This window comes from Monodon monoceros, unplaced genomic scaffold, assembly GCF_005190385.1.
Source record: "Monodon monoceros isolate NGI ecotype Baffin Bay Population unplaced genomic scaffold, NGI_Narwhal_1 Super_Scaffold_14, whole genome shotgun sequence".
In the NCBI taxonomy this organism is placed as follows: domain Eukaryota; kingdom Metazoa; phylum Chordata; class Mammalia; order Artiodactyla; family Monodontidae; genus Monodon; species Monodon monoceros.
Window position 1 is genome coordinate 53,506,666 of NW_021703770.1, and position 22,961 is coordinate 53,529,626.

Genomic DNA, 22,961 nt, shown 5'->3' on the forward strand with positions numbered 1-22,961 from the left:
AAAAATTTTAAATCTTCCTGAAGGCATCCAAATTTGTACTTATATCTTAAGTACAATTCTATAAAAAGTGTGTAAATTTATGGAAAAGGATTTCAAGAGAACAGAGGCAGATAAAAATCACTTATTTGATGAGGTGATGGGATTTTAAATGGATAGAGTTAGAGACACTGAAATCAGAACTGCCTGTATTTGCATCCAAATAGTAAGCCCTGCTTACTAGGGTGTGATACTGGGAAGGTTAATTCACTTCTTTAAGCTTTCATTTCCTCAACTAAAAGATGGAGATAAAAGGCACCTTTCTCATAAGACTGTTGTGAAGATTAAAAGATGAAGGATACTTGTCCAAATTAATCAAATTATATACATTAAATATGTGCAGTGATTTGTAAGTTACCTCAATACAGCTGTTAAAAAAATTAAATTGTAAAGGTGTTCCAAAAAAAAAGATATAAAGGATACTACATGTAAAGCACGGGCCATAGCACTTAGTGTTCATAAATGTAAATAATAATGATTAATTCTTGTGATAATATTTGTCTACAATAAACACTTCACATTATTACCTAATATAGAAAGAGAAGACAAGGTTACAGACGTTGGGAATTTGAAATTCTCTACCAGTTCTTTTAGGAAGCAGTTAATGAGCTATGTTGAATTGTCTATTTGACTTCTAAGACTCAGCTTATATATAACCTTTGATTTTCGTTTCCTTCTCTCCAGTCCCTAAGAGGGCAGAAACCATCCCTGTCTTCTGTGTCCTACCAGTAAATGCTGCCTTAGCAAATAATCACACTGAGTTCCACTTACTGGTTATCTGTATGTTGTAATTCTCTTCTACTAGGCCATGAGTGCCTTGAAGAAGAGGCCTGAGCTGCATTCTTCACTGGAGCCTCAGTGACAACACATGGTGAGATACAGTCTCAGAAGAAACATAGCTGGATTGCTAGTCACAGCCACATTTAGCAGATGAAGGAAGGACCAGTGTGTTTGTTGACTGAATGAACTTATACGAAGTAGGCGTGGGACCTGCATTCTAATGAGAGTTTTGGTTGGAAACCAAAATCTTTTTGCATGAAAGACATTTCCTTGTGAAACAGCTAATTCATATTTATGATGCTTGTGCCATGACAGAATCAGTTTGAAAGAAAAACGTCTTTGAGTCCTGGAATATTTTAAAGGCATAGAAGGAGTTAACTGCCATAGATCCTTTCACCTTACCTTTAATGTATTTCCTTATACATGTGGAAAAGAAAATCGTTGTGAGCCAAACAGGTAGCCAGATATGCCTCAGCTTTATCTACTACATATGTAACTGCACCAAACATTTTGATTAAATGGACTGAATTACGTAAAAATGGTATTTTTGATAATGTCAGCTACCATTTTGAATGCTTACAAGAGGCCAGGCTCTATGCTAAACATGAAACCATTTAAACCCAGCAACACCATTGGGAGGAAGATATTAGAGTTAAATTGGGCTCAAAGAATCTAAGTTACTTGCCCGAGGTCATGCAGATACTGGCAGAACCAGGAAGGTAATAAAATTAAGTAGTATAAATCAGGATAAATCAAATCAAAAGGGCTTTACTGCAAAATAAGGTTCATAGCTATGCCAGTTCTTCAGGATTTTCTTTTAAAATCCTCTTTATCTGGGGCTTCATAGGTCGGTTTTACTACTGGAACTTATTAGGTTGTTGACAGCACACACAAAATATGGGGATTTTATAAAGACTACACTAAAAAACTGTGATGGTGGTTGATTTTCTCTCCTGAGTTTTCTAACTACAAAGCATTTTCTTGCAAATTGTGATCTCTAATTACAGCTTAGCATATCATGTTATTTGCAAAGAAAAGCCTCGGACATATTGTGGTTGTTGACATGCTGGATGCGATGGCTAATAAGCACTCAGCCATGTTTCTTAAGAGACATTAATGTGCTGTTATTAACATCAAACTCATACTGTTTTGAGCAAACGGCGATCAATAAGACCCATTAGCTAGACCCGGCAGGCCAACAGTAATATCCACAAAATATTGGTTTAATTATATGAGGAACTTTGAGACAGAAACAAATATATCCAAGCTTTGCCAACTGATCCAGCCAGCAGGGGCATTTCTACTGTAGGCATCTTACCATCGTAAGTATAGATGTTGATGTTGCGAGGTTCCGGGTAGAAGCAAGAGCAGATCAGTGACAGCATGGACAGCTCCTTCATTTTTTCCTTGTAGGCTGAAACAAAAGGCTCAAGATTAGTATCTATCATTTTCTGAATTTCCTCTGAATGTTTCTTTTAACCTGAGTAATAATTGTAGCCTCCTGCAGAATGAATGTTGCCAGGGACACTGCTCTCTTTCACAAAACATAAATGAACGAAAGATGGAAACGGACTCTGGGGTGCATATTCCTTACTACAGAGGACATAAAACACAAATTGTTGCAGGTTAGATAAGAAGTGAGAGAAAGGGAGCTAGAGAAAGAAAGGAAGGTAGAAGGAAATGAGATCCAGCAGGGTAGGAGGGAGAGACAGGAAGATACAGAGGAAGCAGAAACAGACAAAATGGGCAAAGAGAAAGGTCCATTCCAGTACATTTGCACGCAGGTCTGTTGTATATAAATCAGCTTCAGGAGGTGTCCTTTGCTGGTTGACCCTGAATGGCCACATACACATTTGGAGAGAGTCAGAGAACTCATCAGGATAGTTATTAAGCAAATATCGATATATCTTGCAGGGGCCAATGTTGCTTATTTCTCTTCATCCCAAGTGCACTTTTTTTTTATCTCCCTCTTTCCACACACACCAAAAACCTGGACCTGAGATCCGATAAGGATGTCTCTTCCTCTCTGCACACTCAGTTTGGATGCCAAGCAGCTGCTGGAGTTCAGACCTTCCTCCCCCTTCACTCCCCCCCCCCCCCCATTTCATCTTCCCCTTTGTCCTTCAAGAGGCCTCCTGTCTAGGAAACCTTAGCGGGCCTCTTATCACGTTGGTCATCACCGGGACAAGTGACCAGATGGGGATAAAGAGGTGGGATCCTCTCACCTTTGTTGGTTATATAATTAGCAAAATTAATAAATTAAGGAAAATGGAAGAAAAATAATAGAGATAATGTGCACTGACTTGTGAGAAAGTATAAACAAATGGTGATGTCCTAACATATTGAACCTCACAGGGGGCATGTACCTCTTGGCAGGGTCTTCTGATCGTTATGTAACCCATGGAAGAGGAGTACCTTGGCAAGGCGAGAATCTGCAGAAGATGGTTTGGGCATTATTGCCAGGTGCATCTTTGGTTAGCCAGTAGGAAACAGATTCAGTATCTGGATGTTTTAGAGCTACAGAAATTTAGGTTGGGAAGATTCTAAGCGATCATTTAGTCAACTGTCCACCCATTGTACCATCAATTTTGCAAATGAAATGGCCCACAGAGGCTGAAGTCATATATGGCCAGTGACAAAGTTGGGATCTCTGGATAAAATGTAGTAAATCAATCCGTCTTAAGATTGCCAAGAGGCTTTCTTCTAGCTCTACTTTCAGAATGAGATTCAATGTGCCAAGAGGGCTAGACATGCTTGCACACCGTTGAACCATACACAAAGACCAATAGTGTCATACTGCATATGGTTCAACCTAATACATCCAGAGCATCTCTCTAAAAGAATCTCCATCCCTATTTAGCTTATTTCCTTAAAATAAGCAACACAATTTGCCTTGTGCCAGAATAGTCCTGCCAACACCCATTCTGAGAGATTTTTACTGGATGCCTTTGGAATTTTAGAAGGCTGAAACCATATTTCTTTGTCCTATGTGTCTATTTAGTTAATAAAATTATGTCACTTATAAAGGTCCAAGCCTATCTTCACATGGATGTTCAGCGTGAATCACAATATCTGTCACATAAAAGCATTTTGTGGTTCAATGCATTTAATTCCATGAACTGATTAAAACCAAAACAGCAAGCTTTGTAGGCTTGTACCTTTTTCTGGTAAGAGGATGCCAAATGCTACCCAAAATATTTTGCAAAGTTAAGCACATATTAGAAGCACATGTTAAAGACATCAACTTTATTAGAGAAGGGCAATCCAAAAGCAAAATAAAAGATATTCTGTCTCATAGAAAAGGGAACCTTTCTATACTGTTGGTAGGGATGTAAATTGGTGCAGCCACTATGGAAAACAGTATGGAGTTTCCTTAAAAAAACTGAAATAGAACTACCGTATGATCCAGCAATCCCATTCCTGGATATCCAGAAAAGATGAAAACTCTAATTTGGAAAGATACATGCACCCCAATGTTCATAGCGGCACTATTTACAATAGCCAAGACATGGAAGCAACCCAAGTTCCCATCCACCAGTGATCGGTTTAAGAAGATGTAGGGAGTGTATATATATATATATATATATATATATATATATATATATATATAAAATGGAAAATTACTCAGCCATAAAAAAGAAATATTGCCATTTGCAGCAACCTGGATGGACATAGAGAATATCATACTAAATGAAGTAAGTCAGAAAAAGATAAATATTATATGATGTCTCTTATGTGTGGAATCTAAAGAATAATACAAAAGAATCTATATCAGAAATCTAATCTAAAACAGAAACAGACTATCTAATCTAAAACAGAAACAGACTCACAGACATAGAAAACAAACTTATGGTTACCAAAGGGGAAAGGGAGGGGGCAGGGATAAATTAGGAGTATGGGATTAACAGATTAAAAACTACTATGCATAAAATAGATAAGCAACAAGGATTTACTGTATAGCACAGGGAAGAATATTCAATATCTTGTAATAACCTATAATGGAAAATAATCAGAAAAATATATAAAACAGAATCACTTTTCTGTACACCTGAAACTAACACAATATTGTAAATCAACTATACTTCAATAAAAAAAGATTTTCCATTTTATAGAGAGGTAACAGATTAAAGCTGTAATAGAAAATGAATTCCTACTGAAGAAATCATTCCTCAACATGTCCTCAGTTTCCTGGAAATGAAGTTCACCAATTTTCAGTAAGGTCACTGATCTAATTAAGATTGATAAAGGTGTAAACGTTGTCAGGAACCAACACATTTAGAGCCCATGTGTAATATATAACTGTGACTGATAAAAATGTTTGTTCTTTCCTCTCTTAAGTGGTCTGGGGACAAACCCCAGCTCGTCTCCGTGGGTGCCTTCTTTAACGGCATCCTTACTTTGATTATGTTTTTTAAACATCATGGCCTGTGGCTCTACATGGCACGACTCTATCCAGTAGCAGCCATTGCATAGATTTTCGCTGATATAGTTGCTCTGAATCCTATGGAACCCCGTAAAACCAGTTGCAACCACAGCGCAAGCAAATTCTGATTGTTTCCATGCAGCAAAGGCATACTGTGAAGATAGGTCTCCTTTCCACTTGCTGCAGTTGCCCAAGACTTTCCCCAGACGGCATTACCCTTCCTAATCGTTTCCACTCATCTACATCCTTCCCAAGATCTGAATCCCAATTCAGATCACCCCTCTTCAGCGTTTCCCTCTCTTTGGGATACTCCCACATTGATCCCCTGTTGTCCTTAGTAGGCTATACTACATAATCACGATTATACACTGTTATACTTGATTATATACTGTTTCAGGTCATTCACTACTGGTTTCTGATGCTTAAGTTTTGTTTACTAAACTAAACTCTTTGAAGGCAAATGTTGCATCTTACTCATTTATGAAATAATTTACAGCATGGTTCTGAATGGAACAGAAAGCAGTTGCTTAATAAATAGTTGTTGGCTATTTTGCTCACTGATCTCCCGTTGTGGAACACAGGCTCCGGACGCGCAGGCTCAGCGGCCATGGCTCACGGGCCCAGCCGCTCCGCGGCATGTGGGACCTTCCCGGACCGGGGCACGAACCCGTGTCCCCTGCATCGGCAGGCGGACTCTCAACCACTGCACCACCAGGGAAGTCCTGATTTTAAATCAATCTCTCAATTGACAAGTATCAATATTTATGATCACCACCCATGGTCAAGAGTTTCTGTGAGGCATTATGAAATTAAAAAGATATATATGTGTCCTCATTCTTAAGGAGCTTTCAAGTCAGGGAAATGAAGTATATGGATATAAAAAGCGATAGAAACACATGCAAAATAGGGTAAGTGTCAAATAGAGGAAGGTGATTTGTACTAGAAATTCAGAAGAACCTCAAAGCCCTGGGGCTGTAGGGAGGGTGGTCAGCAATGGCTTTACAGTTAGAGTTGCCAGATTTAGCAAATAAAAATACCAACTCCTAGTTCAGTTTTAATCCAAATATTGCACGGGACATACTGAAAACCATTCCTTGCTTTTGCAAAATTCAAATTTAACTGGGTACCTTTTATTTTATATGGCAACCAGAGCAAATGGACCAGGGTCATAAGACTGAGTAGGGTTGAGGAAAGCAAAGAAGAGAGGAGGTATATTTGTTATTGTTGACATGGAAATGGGTTTATAAAGAGACCATATGGAAAACTTTTGTGAGTGGAACAGTGAGTTTACATAAGGGTGGATGACTCAACTCAACTCAACTTCAGGGAGCATAATTCAATTCCAGGTCTTTGCGAATGGCCTTCTCTGTTTCAGGAGACAGCTTTTTCATAGACTACACTACAAAGGGTTTTTAGAAGTTGTGTCCTGATAGTAAGTCTTCTTTGAGGTCAATTTGGCTCCAAGATTTTGGGTAAGATGTTCTGCTCATGTAAAAGGGTTGCTGGGACTTAAAAACATTATGTGTACATTAAAACATGGATATATACAAGAATGTTAGAATTTCAAGAATTTTAAATGTGTAAACTTAAAAGAAATTTGAATTTGAGAGTTTAGTTTTGAGTCCACCCTTAGGAATATTTAGGTGAGAAAGTTTGAAAAGCACAGAGTTGGCAATGGGTTGGTTCACTGTTAAGTCCTGGCTTGCCTGCATCGTTCTGGTTTGAGCCCATTAGTAACATTAATGACATCCCCATTCACGGTTGAAACGTTTGGCTATTACGAGTCATCCTAGAAACAGGAAGCCATTGAACGTTTTGAAAGTGGAATTACCTGATAAAAGCTCTTCTTAGACCTATTTGGCCGTTTTATGCAGGAAAGGTCCATCGCTAGGAGACACAGTTAAGAAACAGTTGAATAAAGTTCAGCAGGTAATGCAGTGTGGTTTGGGGAAAGGGTAGTGCAGAGGAAAAGGAAAGGGGAGATGCAGGGGACTTTATGAAAGATGAATTGATAGAAAAGAATACCTAAATTTGGAGTCAAGGGCAGATGGAAGAGAGTGAGAGATCCTAATGGATGGGTAGCCAAGGGAAGCTTTCCAGAAAAAGGGTTGCTAAAACTGAGTCCAGCTCATCTAGGATGAGCTGGCCTTGCATAAAATAGACCATGGGTTGAGGTACGGAAATATATATAATTTGAATAAACTTTTTTATTGACAATAAAACAAATCCCAAGCAAATGTGAGTGCTATTAGAAACATGTTATTAAGATTTCAGTATTGAAATTTCATACTTTGAATTGACAATCATTTTCTTCATTGGTTTTTGGAAATCAGCATATATTCATCTTTTCACTATACCCAACACCAAGCAGAGCGTGCATGTTTGTAAGGATGTGGGAGGAGATAGGTAATTCCATATAATGTTTTTCATTGTTACTTGCATTTGCTATTTACTATTAATGTCTACAGGTAAGTGTATTTCTCTAGTAAATTCATTTAAAATTCAATCCACATGATGCATAATGATTTTATAGCAATATCCACTTAACCTAATGGTGTATGAATGCTGATATTTTTTCCACTCTTCTAAATGGCTACAATGAACTATGAATAATGGCAACAGCTGCGATTCGTTGAGAACAAACAATGTACCAGGCATGGTGCTAGCTGGTTGCATGTATTTTCTCATTTAATCATCTCAACAATACGATAAGAGGTACTATAATTAGTCCAGATTTACAGATGAAATTAAAAGACTCAGAGAGGTGGTGTAGCTTGCCCAATGTGCAGTAGATGATAAAGTGTGGAGTTTAGTTTGAATGTAGGTCTGCCTGACTCTAAACGCTTTGCTGCTAACGTTATTCACTTCCCCAAGAATTTGCTCAGGTGTATTACACTTACCTTCACCATCTACATATTGTCTCTAACTAGAAAATAATGCATATTATTACTGACTTTTAAAATGATGAGTTCAAGACTTTTTTCTTTCCCATTTTTTCTTTGGCATTTGTTGTTTAACTTTATTGACTGCATGGCTATAGGTAAGTGTGGGGTTTATAGAAAGAAAATGTAACTTTTTTTTTACTTGTGGATTTTACTTGGTACAGAGATGGCTAGAAAACGCAGGAACAGTTTCTCAAAGGGAACTTTGAGTATATGTATATTTTATTATATGAGTAAATATATCCTTACACACTCATATTCCAGCTAATGAGGTAAAAAGAGAAAGTGGTAATTATCTAGGTATTTTAGGAAACAAATACTTTTGCATCAGTTATTTGGATTATTATTTTAAGGATGATATATTTTGGCAGGCAATCACCTAAATTTTCTTAATTTTTTTTTGGCTTTTTCCTGTGTGTGTGTGAATCTGGAGATTGTACTTCTCCCTCGAGGAACAAAGAGTGGTTGAGGAGAACAATACAATCCGTACTAGAGATTTAATTATCAGATTAGAACTTGGCATAGATTAAAATAGCAGAGATTTTGTTTACTTTGTAAAATATGAAATAGACACACACACATATGTATGTATATACATATAAAATTATTTCTCCCATTCTTCTAAATATATATCACAAGCTCTAAGCCCTTTGCTCAAAATTTCAAATACATCTTAATTTTATACGCTTTGTGTTTCAACAAGACAATAATCTATATTATTCATGACAATATACTCCATTACTTTTGAAAGGCTTGAATAATTAAAAATAAGTGTTTTAAAAATGTTCATTTTTTTTTTCACCTGGCTTGTGTGGGAACAACCATCAATATGAGTTCTCATACTTACTGTGTTGTTATTTGATTTAAAATCAGTAGTATCACAAAAATATCTTCCATTTATTCATTCTGGGAAAAATTTTATTTGACTCAGTTTTGGCTAATGCAGAGTATAAAAAAGAAATAATATGTATTAGACTTCCTGTTAACATGTGAAAGACAGTTAAGGAATGCTCTGAAAATGTCATTAATATACTACTTTGGAAGAAAATATCTCATAATCTCTGGATGCGCTACTGGTCTGTGTTCCCACATAGCAGTGTTAACCATAAGAACAGAGTCATTCAAGGCACTCGTTGCCTGACCATGGATTTGTGTTTTGGGGGCTCCGATGAGGGATGCTCAGGGTCTGTTAGCACATTGATTTTCCTCCTTGCCTTTCTCATGTTTTACCTGCAATCATTGATCATTTTAGTCCAGTAGGGGGTAGGGGTGGGGTTTCTTGGCAAGTCCTAAGATACTCAGTTTGGAGTCAACCTAAATTTCTTCTTTTGAAAGGTCTCTGGGAAGAAAGTAAAGGACACAGTTAGGTGATATACAGAATGCAGGATATAAGTTCCTTGCAATGATTTTACAGCAAGTAGATTTGCATTGGTTTCTAAGAGATTTCATTGACAACATTTTTTTATTTGAAGCTTTCCAATTTATATAAACAGTGAATTAAAAGCACCTCTTTCGGGCTTCCCTGGTGGCGCAGTGGTTGAGAGTCCGCCTGCCGATGCAGGGGACACGGGTTCGTGCCCCGGTCCGGGAAGATCCTACATGCCGCGGAGCGGCTGGGCCCGTGAGCCATGGCCGCTGAGCCTGCGCGTCCGGAGCCTGTGCTCCGCAACGGGAGAGGCCACAACAGTGAGAGGCCTGCGTACCGCAAAAAAAAAAAAAAAAAGCAGCACCTCTTTCTTTGGGAAAAATCGCTGTCATTTCCAGGTAGGGGCATCTTTAGGATCTGGCAAGCTGGGGGCGATAGTTGTGGACATTCCTGGCAGTCCTCGTTGCTGTTGCCAGGGTTTAAATGACAGATAATGGGAGAAACAGGGTACTCTGCTAATTGATTCTAAAAAGACTCAAGACTTACACCCAGAGTCATTAAACACTGAACTCACACTCTACCACTGATCTCCTAGATCTGACTTCTCTCTGTGCCTCCTATTATGTGTCTTTACATAGATGGGAATCTGTTACCTATAAGCTCTTTTTTTGATGCCTTCTTTATCCATGTCATAAATTAAGCTCCCGCAGCTCATCTTAACTTGATTTTGGCCGTATTGTGTTATTATGTGTGTGTGTGTGTGTGTGTGTGTGTGTGTATTGTGTTTGGTAGTCTGATTGCTTTGAGGTCCTAGAGCCTGAGGTCAGATTATCTTCTAAAAGTCAAATCTATCATCCCGTTTAGAAATACTTTCAGGAGTTCCATCACTGTGATTTTCTTCTTGAAAGATGAAATAGACTAAAATGATTCTATTTAAAACATTTGCATACTATACTGGCTTCAATTTGGACCCTAAAAAAAACTTAGCTTGATGAATATGTAATTGAGAATTCAACATTTACATGAAAAATAAATCTCAAATTTTTCAAGATCTATTTTAACATCCCAGAAGATCACTGATATGAAGTAATGTTCTAGATATTTCTGCCATGATGATGTAATGCTAATCCAAATAAATATGGATTCGGTTTGTATTTATTCCACTCACATCTCCCCACAAGGATTATGATCTCCTAAGCTATAATAACCAGGGAGGTTCTGAAAGATTAATATTTTGATCAGCCAGAGCAGCATACTTTTTCTGTAGGAATAGATATCAAATCAAATAAAGGAACATTTAAGAAGGTCAAAGCTGTACAACCCATCATTGGATTTTACAGAAACATATGAGGCTCTTAAATTTCAATTCCATTGATTCTTGGAAAAACAATTGTGACAAGGAAAAGAAATTGGGTGACATGAATCAGTCCTTGTGATCAAAATTGTAATAAAAGCAGTAAATTGTATCAATTTGGGACCTCACCTTACTCTTGATTCCAGGTCAAGCACCTGTTGAGTTTAATGAGAATTCCGCTGTTATCATGCAGGGTCTTGTTCTTTTATCTTTCCCCTGGTAAAGAAATTCTTGTAGTTCTACATGGAGACCAAACTATGCTGTGGTTTACAGGGGTAATGGGAGCACTTTATTCTGTCTGCAATTCAAGTTTTATTGGCAAGCCTAATTCTGGGTACCGAGGGATGTGTTTTTCTTAAGTCACCAGTAGTACTCACAAGCCTAGGATGATAGCTAAATTGGTTGGAACTTAAATGAGACAAAGCCAGAGTGAAAGAACAGAGAGACCATGCATCTGGCTGAGTGGAGTTCTCGTAGAGGAATGACTCTTTTCTCCCCTTCCCTTCAGTCTCCTGATGGGGAGGCAACCTCCATTTGAGGGCTGCCATGATGTTCTCTGAATTGTGTCTCCACAATGGCTGAATGTGACACCCAAGTGATTTAAATCTCTTCCCATTATTTTTTAAGTTTTTGGTTGAAGAGTAAAAAAATACTTTGCATCCATTCTTAATTCAGCAAAACATACTTCTTATGCAGACTGACTGTTGCATTTGTGGTATAAATTCTAGAATCAAAAATGTTTTGGTCATCGATGATGAGGATGTTGGCTTCCTTTTTCACTTTGTTGTAACATGTAGCCTTTCTCTAGAAAATAAGCCCTGGCTTCTCCTTCACATGGATTTTAGAACTAAGTCTGACTATGATTCATGTTTTTGTGTTGCATAAGGAAGTATAAAACTGCATATATGGTGAATTCCTTATTATGTTCTCAGTGAAAGCAGGAACTTCCAGAAATGAAAAATGCAAGACTTTTATTACAAGTACAAAACAAAAAACCTGTAATATAAGATTCACATGACTTTATCTCACTTAATAGGTCAGTTGAATTTCCCCATGAATTAACCAGCGGTTTAGATGCTGAGAATACAAACAATGATTTCAAAGAAAATCCTCTCTATCATTACAAGATGGGGTTGCCTGTATTCAGATAATGGAATATGCTAATTAATACAGAACACTGAGAAGAAACACAGTCCGATTAAGCGGGGACTCTGCAGTAATTTGTGTGATAAGCCTTATCAGTTATATCCTGATTTAATTCCTCTACCAATCTGAAAATTTGCCAAAAGTCGAAAGCATAGTTCTTGAAGTTTGCCCATAAACCTCAACTCCCTTGGAACGGTGTAAAGCTTCTACACATTTAAAGAGTCCCATGCTGTTGTTTTAGTTCTAAGTGCGTCTTACAAAATCCTTACTACTTGTAATAGTTACTAGCATCAACTGCGAATAAAAGAAGTATTTAACTCGCTGTTATTGCCAAATAATACTTATTAAGTTTCCATTGAATAGAATCCTTATCTGGGTAGTATACAAATTGTCCTTAGAGCAGTTTTTCTAAATTCTTTCTTAGGAAATGAACGGCATATAAATGATTAATAGACAATATTTCAGGAAAAGGCCACAAAAGCCTCATGTAGGAGCCAGCATTTTGCTTGCTTCTCAAAACCTAAGAATTCTAGAGTCTTAAATGAAACTTTGTAAACTGCAACAGTATGTAACATTTACTCAATAGTGTTCTAAAAGTTGGATTTTTAAATCATATTTATTAGAGCTTGGTTTTAGTCATCCATTCAAAACCTGTGTATTAAAAGCTTAGGTAACTGGCTTAGTGAACAAAAACTGAGCAGTCAGGCAAATTTTTTCCCCTGAATGAAAACAAGTCTTGTGACCTTGTTAGTCACACTTAAGTAATGTGTCCTACAGTCACTTTGTGTCAAAGAGAATAGAATGAACAAATATATATTTAAAAATATAGGAAATGTAAATATTGTCAAAGTTTAGAATTGCCACTGATATTAAAAAAATTGAGCGATACCATTGATTATCTCTGCGAGTATGTGAGAGTACTGGAGCCTTTGAGATGAGTGTGAAACCTCTTCATATTACGGCTTCCACTGTGTAATTATTTTCAGCGTCCATTCTTGAGGCAGCTAAATAGCGTGGAAGAAATCCTCAGGTTAATGTAGATATGCCATGAAAATTGCTTTTTTGTTTTGGAAATCAAATGCTACTTCCTCAAGCTTTGCCATGTAAAGACTCATTTTCTGAAATAGGATTCATCCCATCATATACTAGAACTTGAATTTGTATAATTTTCTGCCAGGAATGAAAAGCAGTGTAAAAAGAAAGTAAGAAAAACATCGGGAGCTTCTGAATTCCACAGTCCCTTTTGTGTCATCACTGTTACAAACAAGATTAAAATATAAAAGACAACTTGGCCCAAGAAAAGTATTTCTAAATTTTCTTTCTTTCACATGCGTTTTGTTTCTTCTGGAAATAAAAGCTCTTTTAAGAAACGGTAATTTTCAGTGATGCAAAACTTTTGTATGCTCATGCTACGATAAATGTAGTTTTGTTAAGTTATTGTTCTTTGCATGCCAAAGTATCATTTTGCCTTTTTTGTAATAAAGTAAATGGCTACAGAAAGGATAAAGAGATTGAAATTTGGGTTTTGATTTATTTGAAATAAGCAATACACATCACAAAAAAACCCAGAAAGATTAAAAAAGTAACTGTATGTTCTCTTACAGGTGGATTTCATAATACGCTTAACCTATAAGATACAAATAAAAATACCTGAGTGATCAGGAGGGTTTGTTCATACTTTGAGGAAATATATTATGAGGTTTTTAGTTTGTTTTGGTTATGCATTTTGTTTTTCTACTTTAGTGAAATCTGGTTGACCTGGATTGGTGAACAGTTTCTCAAAAAGAGTTACTTTAAGGTCATCAATATAAATATGTTTAGATTATTAATAAGTCTGCACTTTGTCTAATGTAATTGGAATCACTAGCCTTAGCATTGTAGAACTGGAAGGAACAGCAGAAATAATCTAAATAATCTAATGATAGTCTCATTTTATACATGAAGAAATCAAACTTAATAACCTTAGTTTTTTAAAGGCCTTCCCCCACTTTGGGGATGGTAGATGGTGTGGTGGTGGTGATGACAGGGACAGAGGGGAAAACAGCAATGGGAGAAAGGTGTAATGAGTGGAAGTGATGAAAGGCTTTTAAAAAAATCATCTTTCTTCGATATTTGACTCTTTCTCCTGCTTCTAAATCTGGTTGTGCATTTTTGATGTTGGGTGATACAAAGCAATTTATTTGCATTGTGGCAGTTTTTTTTTTTTCCTTTCCTAAAACCTAAGGATCATTGATCTCCTCTTCCAGAGCACTTGGAACAGCCTTTCGGAGGGCTTCACACACTTTCATCCTTCTTGGGAAGCAAATTCATCTGCATGTGAAGACCAGTGCCTCACGTATACATACAAAATTCTTGGAATGCACCCAGAATGGTGGTACTTGCTGCTTCTGCTGACCAAGGCAATATATACGTACCATGTATTACTTGTAGAATTCCTCCATTTACAAAATTTTCATGAAGAATGGCATTTCTCTTTTACTTTACAAAATTATGTAATGTGTTGCGATTAAACTACGCTCTTGGATAGTAGCTCAAGCCTTAATTAACCCCATGTTTCAGGTAGGAAAATAAGTATTAGATGGTGACTAGATTATATGACCTTTGAGGTCTTCTCAAAACTCAAGATTTTTCTGTTAAGAACTTGAGCAAGTCATTTAATTTTTCTGGACCATTTTTTCATTGAGAGTTGGTATTTCCAAGCTCTGGAATTCTATGATTCTACAAATTTAGCAAATATTGTCTATAAATGAATTAACTTCCTCATTACATGCAGATTCACTTTTTGTGTGTTTTCTGCACTAAGGGCTTTCTTTACCTACCTTCTTTTAAACAAATTATTTTAAGGCATTACATTTTTAAAGAAAAGGAAAACTTACTCTTCATATTTCTGCTTTGTAAATTGTTTCCTCTTTCCAAATCTTGGTATTTCACAACAAATATTTACATGATAGACACAAAATGTTATATATAATGTGATTCATAAAGCAGCTCATCATTTGAATTTCAAATTGTCAAACTATTTGAGCAAACTTAGCTTTTCCCCATACTACAAGGAAGATCTATTTTAAATATATATAAATAATATATATTTTATGATTAGGCAGAATAGGTGATTCATAAAATATGAGCTTTCTGGATGCCATCCGGAGCCTCTTTTGAATTCATGATACTCATTCCTAAGATATGAGAAAGATTACATGTTGGTATAACTGGTTGAGTGAGATCAGAATAACCTATGCTTCTTACTTGCTTTGTGGCAGCAAGTACTACAAGACTTGGTCATAAACACTCCCAGTAAAAAACTGAAGGTAAAATGGTATCAAGTGTTTGGCCTGCATAGATAAATATGAATCTGAATTTGGCATAATAAATTGCTGATATTATTTTAAAAATCATAACTTGGTAATACATAATACTTAAAGGCACAATATGGGCTTTCCTTCACATTCTGTTTTCTCTAGATTTATTCAGCCTAAATATATTCATAAAAAAGTGTACTTGTGGTTTGGGATATTGCTCACAATTTCAAAAAGTTGGCCAAGTAATAACGTGTAGAGCAGGACAGAGGATCTGTGTACGAGGATGTGGTGACAATTCAGAAATGTCTCCAGTGGTTGACTCATGGAATTCCGTAAGGCTGAGTTCGCATCTCCCTAAAAACAGAAGTGACTCAAACTTAATGGTTTCCATCGCAAAGGGCTTTGAGTCTCTTCTCCTTTCAAAGACAGTCAGTCATGTTCCTGGCTTGTTTCACAAAGCTTAGCCCTTATTTCTCTACTGTTGGGTTCGCTGCTAATCATTTCTTCCCAACTATATTTAAGTTTTTTGAGGGCGAGAGAAGGTGTCTCATTTAATGCATGCATGTAGTTATATGTAGCCATTAGTGTTCTATAAATGCTTATCTTCTGGTGGCTGAGCAGGGAGGAGCTGTCACCAGCTCCAAATGATACCCCCTGGATCTGTCAGTGGCTCAGCTGGCTTCCCATTGAGACTAGCTTAAGAGTGGGGATTAAGAGTCCAGATGTTGGAGCCAGATTGAGCTCACCGATTATCTTCACTAAATTTACTAACTTCCTTTTATGCTACAGACTGGTACTTCCAGGTGCTTTGAAGTGGCCTACTTATCTCACTTAGCCCTTATCCCATAGCTGTAGCTATGGTGATAGTTTCAAAATGGCACTAGTTAGTGGCACAGCTGTAATTGCTTGGATCCCAGGCAAAATTTAAGCAGCCCCACCTACCTCTATGCTGCATAAAGTCAACTTCATGAAAACAGTTAATCACCTCTCTCTATGCAAGGAGAAAAAGGAGGCAGGTGAATGTTTCCTCTGCATTCATTTATATGTTCTGTTGCTTTTCTGGCCACAATACTGACTTAAGATGAGTAGATATTACCTTGGGATAATGGAAAAAACTATGAGTAAGAGCTGAAAACTTACTTAGGCTCTAGCTCAGGATCTATCCAAACGTAACAATTTATTAAACCTTCTAAACATGAGTTTATTTATCCACAAAATGGGTATATTATTGTAAAGATTGAATTAAATAATGTATTGCGAAACTTAAGTGCTAACTCATGTAAGATCTTGTTAGCAAAGATTAATCTCTGATTTGCTCTTTATTCTTTGAGTGACTTTTGAAGTCTACAGGCCGTGGCTATAGTGTAATGCTGTGGCTTCTCTTCATCCTTAGCTCATCAAATTACCGAACACAATCAGAGCCCCTACTTATGTCCAAGGGAGGCTGTAGGTATAGTGGTTGCCTAAGAGGGCTCCAGGGACTGATTTGTTTCAAATCCTGGCCTTAGCACCTACTGGCTGCATGTGGCTTTCCTTCCCTGCCTTCCTTTCCCAGCTGTGGAAATGGGGGTGATAATCTTCTCAAGGTGCTTGGGACAGCTGTCACTGCACTCGGCACACTACACTCAATACACGTTACCCAGTAGTATCATTACTGCCGGCCACACGATGCTGTGAGGGCGACAAAGTACATGAAACATGGTTCTGGCCTAAAAGAAGCCCTCAGTATAGTTGCATATAAGATAAAGAAATGTCTGTAGCAAAACACAGTTAACAACTGTTCCCAGTGAGGCAGCTGGAGTGAAGAGAGAGGGCTTGAGATCTGAAACCCACCTTTGCCGTGAACAAGGTGTGTGACTTCGACAGTCACTTAACTTCCCTTGGCTTCTCCTATCCTTCTTTGTCCAGTGGGAATAATGAAACCTAAGAGTTGCCATAAAAATGAAATGGGAAGGGCTTCCCTGTTGGCGCAGTGGTTGAGAGTCCGCCTGCCGATGCAGGGGACACGGGCTCGTGCCCCGGTCCGGGAAGATCCCACATGCCGTGGAGCGGCTGGGGCCGTGAGACATGGCCGCTGAGCCTGCGCATCCCGAGCCTGTGCTCCGCAACGGGAGAGGCCACAACAGTGAGAGGCCCACGTACCGCAAAAAAAAAAAAAAAAAAAAAAAAGAAACGGGAAAAAGGGCATAGGGACACGTGACATATGACTGGTTCATGCATAGTAGGGGACAATAAATGATGGGAAATATGATGACCACAAAAAGGTGCTGCAAGTAGGTATGTGGCTAATCCCCAAGCTCATTGTTAAACAGTAAACCTGTAGAGTTCACAGGAAGAAAGATCATGCAAAGCTAGATTTGAGGCTGCCTTGCAAAGCCTGCTACTCTTTTTCTCAAGCAGAACAAAGCTTTTTCAGAAGCAATTCTGAGAAACCCTATTTGACTTTTTAGCTGACCGTCCTCATCCTATGTATTCACCATTCACGTCTAAAATTTATCAAAAGTGATAAAATGTTGCCTATTTGTTGTCAGCAGCATCGTCCCTTTGCAAAAGTGGGTAGGCGTTTATTCTCTTCAGCTATGCAAGCAGGTCATAGAGTTCATCATTCTCTCCCAAGTTATATTTTTCTGCAATTCTTCTCTTGCATAAGTTGGAATACAGTTTCCTGCAACTCATAACAAATACAGACTGCTACTGTACACGCTCGAAAAAAATTCATTTTAAGAAAAATTTCAGCACGTGGAAACCAGTTCTTTCAAAGCAGCATAATTCAATATTTCTTCAACGTTAATGCTGAATTTAGAAAAAATTCTCATCCTAGATACTGAATTTCATTTTCTTTTATTTGTTCTACTACTAAGCTTTTTTTTTTTTAAACCAACTTTTTGGTTGATAGAAGAGACACAGTTCTTTTCTTTCTACCATTGTGTTTTGGTTAGGCATTTTGGAAGCTTGTTCAGTTTTTTTAAAATGAAAGAATGTCTACATTTTCTTTAAAGCTGAACTCTTCTACTCACTGCAATATCTTATGACCTCCTGAGGATTTAAACTGTATTGGGTGCTTTCATATAAAGCTCCTCCTTTGTCATTATTTCACGTTTATGAGAAAGTAGGAGTATATCTTATCCTCTGCATTTTACGGCCTATAAATATGAGCAATATTGAGTACTTTTATATGTAGATTGTTATTATCAACAGTATCTAATTTGCAAAAGGACTATACTTGTAAATGTAAACATATTTCTATTAATATGCCTGTAATTATGTCATAAATATAATTCCAACTTTATGTACCATGTGTTTATATGAAATGATATTTTGAAGGCAAAACAAAATAGTTGTAATGCTCTTTTATAGCAGAATTACGCTCCCTTAAGCCTTTGTCAAGTCAGATGTCAGATGAATGCTAATTGGATTTCTCAGGATATCTTTATTATTTTAATAATGACATTCCAGTAACATTTTAGTGTTTTACTGATTGGTACCTGGAACACTACTGATTGAAAACATATTATTTTCATGAGTACTGGGAGAATAATACTAAACTCTAAGTATCTATATCCTTTTCCTTACTACAGTCATCTAAGGAATATTCTGTTTGTAATGTTTGGCTCTAGTATTTTTGTTGTACTTATCTACTAATGGGTGGAGAGTAGCAAGGCTAAATGGACCCAGGTAAGAAATACCTGAAGTTATCCCTGAAAGAAAAGATCTAGCTGAAGGATAGGTGTTGAAAATGGAAGTAGGAGAGCAGGAGAGTTCCAGGCAGGGAGGAGGCTGGAGAAACAGAAATGAGAGATTATGAAACGGTCAAGTGATGTGAGATTTGGGTGAAATTGATGGGTTAAGAGGATTTTAGGAACAAGAGACTCTGTGTGCGTGCGTGCGTGCGTGTTTGTGTGTGGTATGTGATATAATTTCCCCTTTCCTGCTCTCCAAGAAACATCAGGGAAGACTTTTACATTTTAATGTTTCTGGAATCAGTTTTTATTTCTACTGAATGTGACATTTTATGTTGATGAGCCTTACTGGGTAGGCAAGAAGGGTTAGTTTTGTTGAAGCTATATACGTATTTGAAGGAGGATGAGATATGAAGTATAACGGGGAAACATGAGATGAGAAATAAATGCAAAAGAAATGTATTTTTAATTCTAGCATTGCCTGGAATGGATTTATCTTGGAGGTGTTCTATATTGGCCGCTGTGTCATAAATATCACGTCAGTTCTCCCTCTACCACGAAGAATTACTGAGTGATGCTTATTTCCTGAATTCCAAGTAATTCCAGTAGATTTGTTATTATATGTAGAAATTTACAAAGTATAAGAATTTAGTTATTTACTTTAAGTTAATATTTTTATTTAGTGTTTTCGTAATCCATCTAGGGTGTCAGGGAAGGGGATTACTCTTTTGGATTACAAAGTGCTTAACAATTACTTACTTAATCCCCTCCACAACCATGTGATGTTTTAAAAAACTGAAGTATAGTTGATTTACAATATTATAATAGTTTCAAGTGCGCAGCATAGTGATTTAGTATTTTTGCAGATTATACTCCATCATAGGTTACTAGGAGAAAGGCTATAATTCCTTGTGCTATACAGTATATCCTTATTGCTTATCTATTTTATACATAGTAGTACATTGTATTTGTTAATCCCATACACCTAATTTGCTCCTTCCCTGTTCCCTTTGGTAACCACAAATTTATCTTCTATGTCTTTGAGTCTGTTTCTGTTTCACATATACGTTCATTTGTATTCTTTTTAGATTCCACATATAAGTAATATTATACAGTATTTCTTTCTCTGACAACAACCATGTAATTTAGGTGGTCTTATTTCCCCGAGATATAACTGAGCTATACCTGAGATATACTGTGAGATATAACCAAGAAAACAGTAGTATAGAAATAATAATTCACTCAAGGATTATCAACTAGTGAATAGGTGGAGCAAGATTTAAAATTACATCCATCCGGCTTCCCTGGTGGCGCAGTGGTTGAGAGTCCGCCTGCCGATGCAGGGGACACGGGTTCGTGCCCCGCTCCGGGAAGATCCCTCATGCGGCGGAGCGGCTGGGCCCGTGAGCCATGGCCGCTGAGCCTGCGCGTCCAGAGCCTGTGCTCTGCAACGGGAGAGGCCACAACAGTGAGAGGCCCGCGTACCGCAAAAAAAAAAAATAATAATAATAAAAATAAAATTACATCCATCTAATTCCCATACCCACCTCTTATCTGCAAGAGGTCTATTAGAGCACGAGTGGCTCTCTGTACTTCCTAATTGATGGTCTTAGTGTATCATTATATGCTGCCTCATAATATTGTAGGGTAGTGTAATAAGATTGTTAAGATGGTGGAGACTTCTATTTATAGTTACAAGCTACAATTACTGGTTATTAATTTTGTTTGTATGTACAGGGTCCTGTTTTCTTCAAAAGAATAAATCCTCCAAGGGTAAGGACCATGATTATTTATAGTTTTACAATACCTAGCATAGGCTTCAGAACAAAGCTGGTATTTGAATCTATTTTACTGCAGTTAATGCCATTAACTATTTTTTTAACATCTTTATTGGAGTATAATTGCTTTACAATGGTGTGTGAGCTTCTGCTTTATAACAAAGTGAATCAGCTATACATATACCCCCATATCTCTTCCCTCTTGCGTCTCCCTCCCTCCCACCCCTCTAGGTGGTCACAGAGCACCGAGCTGATCTCCCTGTGCTATGCGAATGCCATTAACTATTAATAAATTTAGACTGAAGGTAAACCCACTTAGTGTGTGCCTTTCCTCACTTGTGCATATTGTTACTGGACAGGAGAAAGTGCTACATTTTATTAGTTTTGTTTTTATTATATATTATCATATCTAATATAGATGTAATATATATTAGATATATTCATATATATATATCTAATCTAATCCTATCTAATACATATATATTAATATATATTAGATATCTATATCTTTTTATTGAAGTATAATTGACTTCAATATTGTATTAGTGTCAGGTGCACAGCATATTGATTCAATATATATATATATATTTTTTTTTAGGTACGCGGGCCTCTCACTGTTGTGGCCTCTCCCGTTGCGGAGCACAGGCTCCGGACGCGCAGACTCCGCGGCACGTGGAATCTTCCCGGACCAGGGCACCAACCCGTGTTCCCTGCATCGGCAGGCGGACTCTCAACCACTGCGCCACCAGGGAAGCCCTGATTCAATATTTTCATACATTATAAAATGATTCCCACAATAAGTCTAATTACCATCTGTCATCATACAAAGTTATTACAATATTATTGATTATATTCCCTATGCTATACATTACATCCCTGTGACTTATTTATTTTATAACTGAAAGTTTGTACCTTTTAGTCTCCCTCACCTATTTTGCCTGACCCCCCTTTCTGCCCCCTGGCAACCAACAGTTTGTTCTCTGTATCTATGACTCTGTTTCTATTTTGTTTTGTTTGTTCATTTGTTTTGTAGATTCCACATATCAGTGAAATTACATACACACACACACATATATATTGTATGTATACATAGATACATATATCTTTGTTAGACCTGTGTTCTGGCTCTAGCTCTAAAACTTACCACATGTGAACGTTACTAAATTCTTTGAGCTTAAATTTGCTCAGTTTTAAACAGAGTGACATGTATACTATGCCCATCTCATAAGAATTATAGGAAGGTTACAAAGTGTAGCACAGGTGAGTATTTTCTGAGAACTACAAGGTCCCACATTGATAGATCATGCTATCCAATTTTTCTTTTGAATGTTTTCAGTCTTCTGTGTTTATCTGCTCCTTTTTTTTTTTTATTCTAAAAGTAAAGATTAGGTCAGAAATAGAATGAAAAGATGATTTTAAAAGCGACAGGAGTCTTGGATCATGTAATCTGTGCATGAAAAGGCTAGAATCAACTCTGGTAATTTGTCACGTGTTTGAACAATGAGACAGATGCTAACTGGCACTGCTCAGATAAAGCTGTAAGACTTAAAAAACAGCAGTAGATATTAGTGTGTCAGGAACAAAAAAGAACCACGCAGTAGTAAAGACAATTATGTTCTGAAGCAGGGTTCCAAGGCAGGCTGCAGTAACTCTAGCTGCTGTTCAGTTGCCTGAGATGGTTGGTGCCCCTCCCCATTAGAGTCTGGAAGTGGTAACAAGTGACATCTTGATGTGATTTTCTGGTCTCAGTTTTTGCAACAGTCAAATGTTTTATACCGTTGAGCTTTATCATGAGAGTTAGGTTTCTGTTTACTAGGAAGCCCAAACTGAAAGACTGTTATTAGGTTTACTGTAAGCAGTTTTGTTGAATGGAAATTAAATTTTATGGCTGCCATTAATAGAAAAAAAAATCTTCCGAAACAGGGAGTAGAATGAAAATTTAACTTGAAAATGCTTTCTTGTACAAGTATTTGTGGAACTAAGTTTAGATGAATTTCATCCATTTCTTTTCCGGATATAAAGGCATACAACTAAAAGGTTGACAGATTCATATTACTGATCATCTATTGTGATACTAAGTACTTGTGCTAATGGATGATGTACAAATTCTGACATCCAAAGTACAATTATTCCAGAAGAATAACTGCTAAATAAGCA

The 22,961-nt window shown here is 37.2% G+C and overlaps 1 protein-coding gene across 1 annotated transcript in view; it reads right to left on the reverse strand.

The window, feature by feature from the left end:
• The window catches only part of STMN2 (stathmin 2), a 53,591-nt gene that overhangs the window by 22,231 nt on the left and 8,399 nt on the right, over positions 1–22,961 (reverse strand). The window contains exon 2 of the mRNA XM_029223187.1: positions 2,135–2,230. Within this exon, the coding sequence (XP_029079020.1) occupies positions 2,135–2,230 (96 nt within the window). The remainder of the gene's footprint in view (positions 1–2,134; positions 2,231–22,961) is intronic.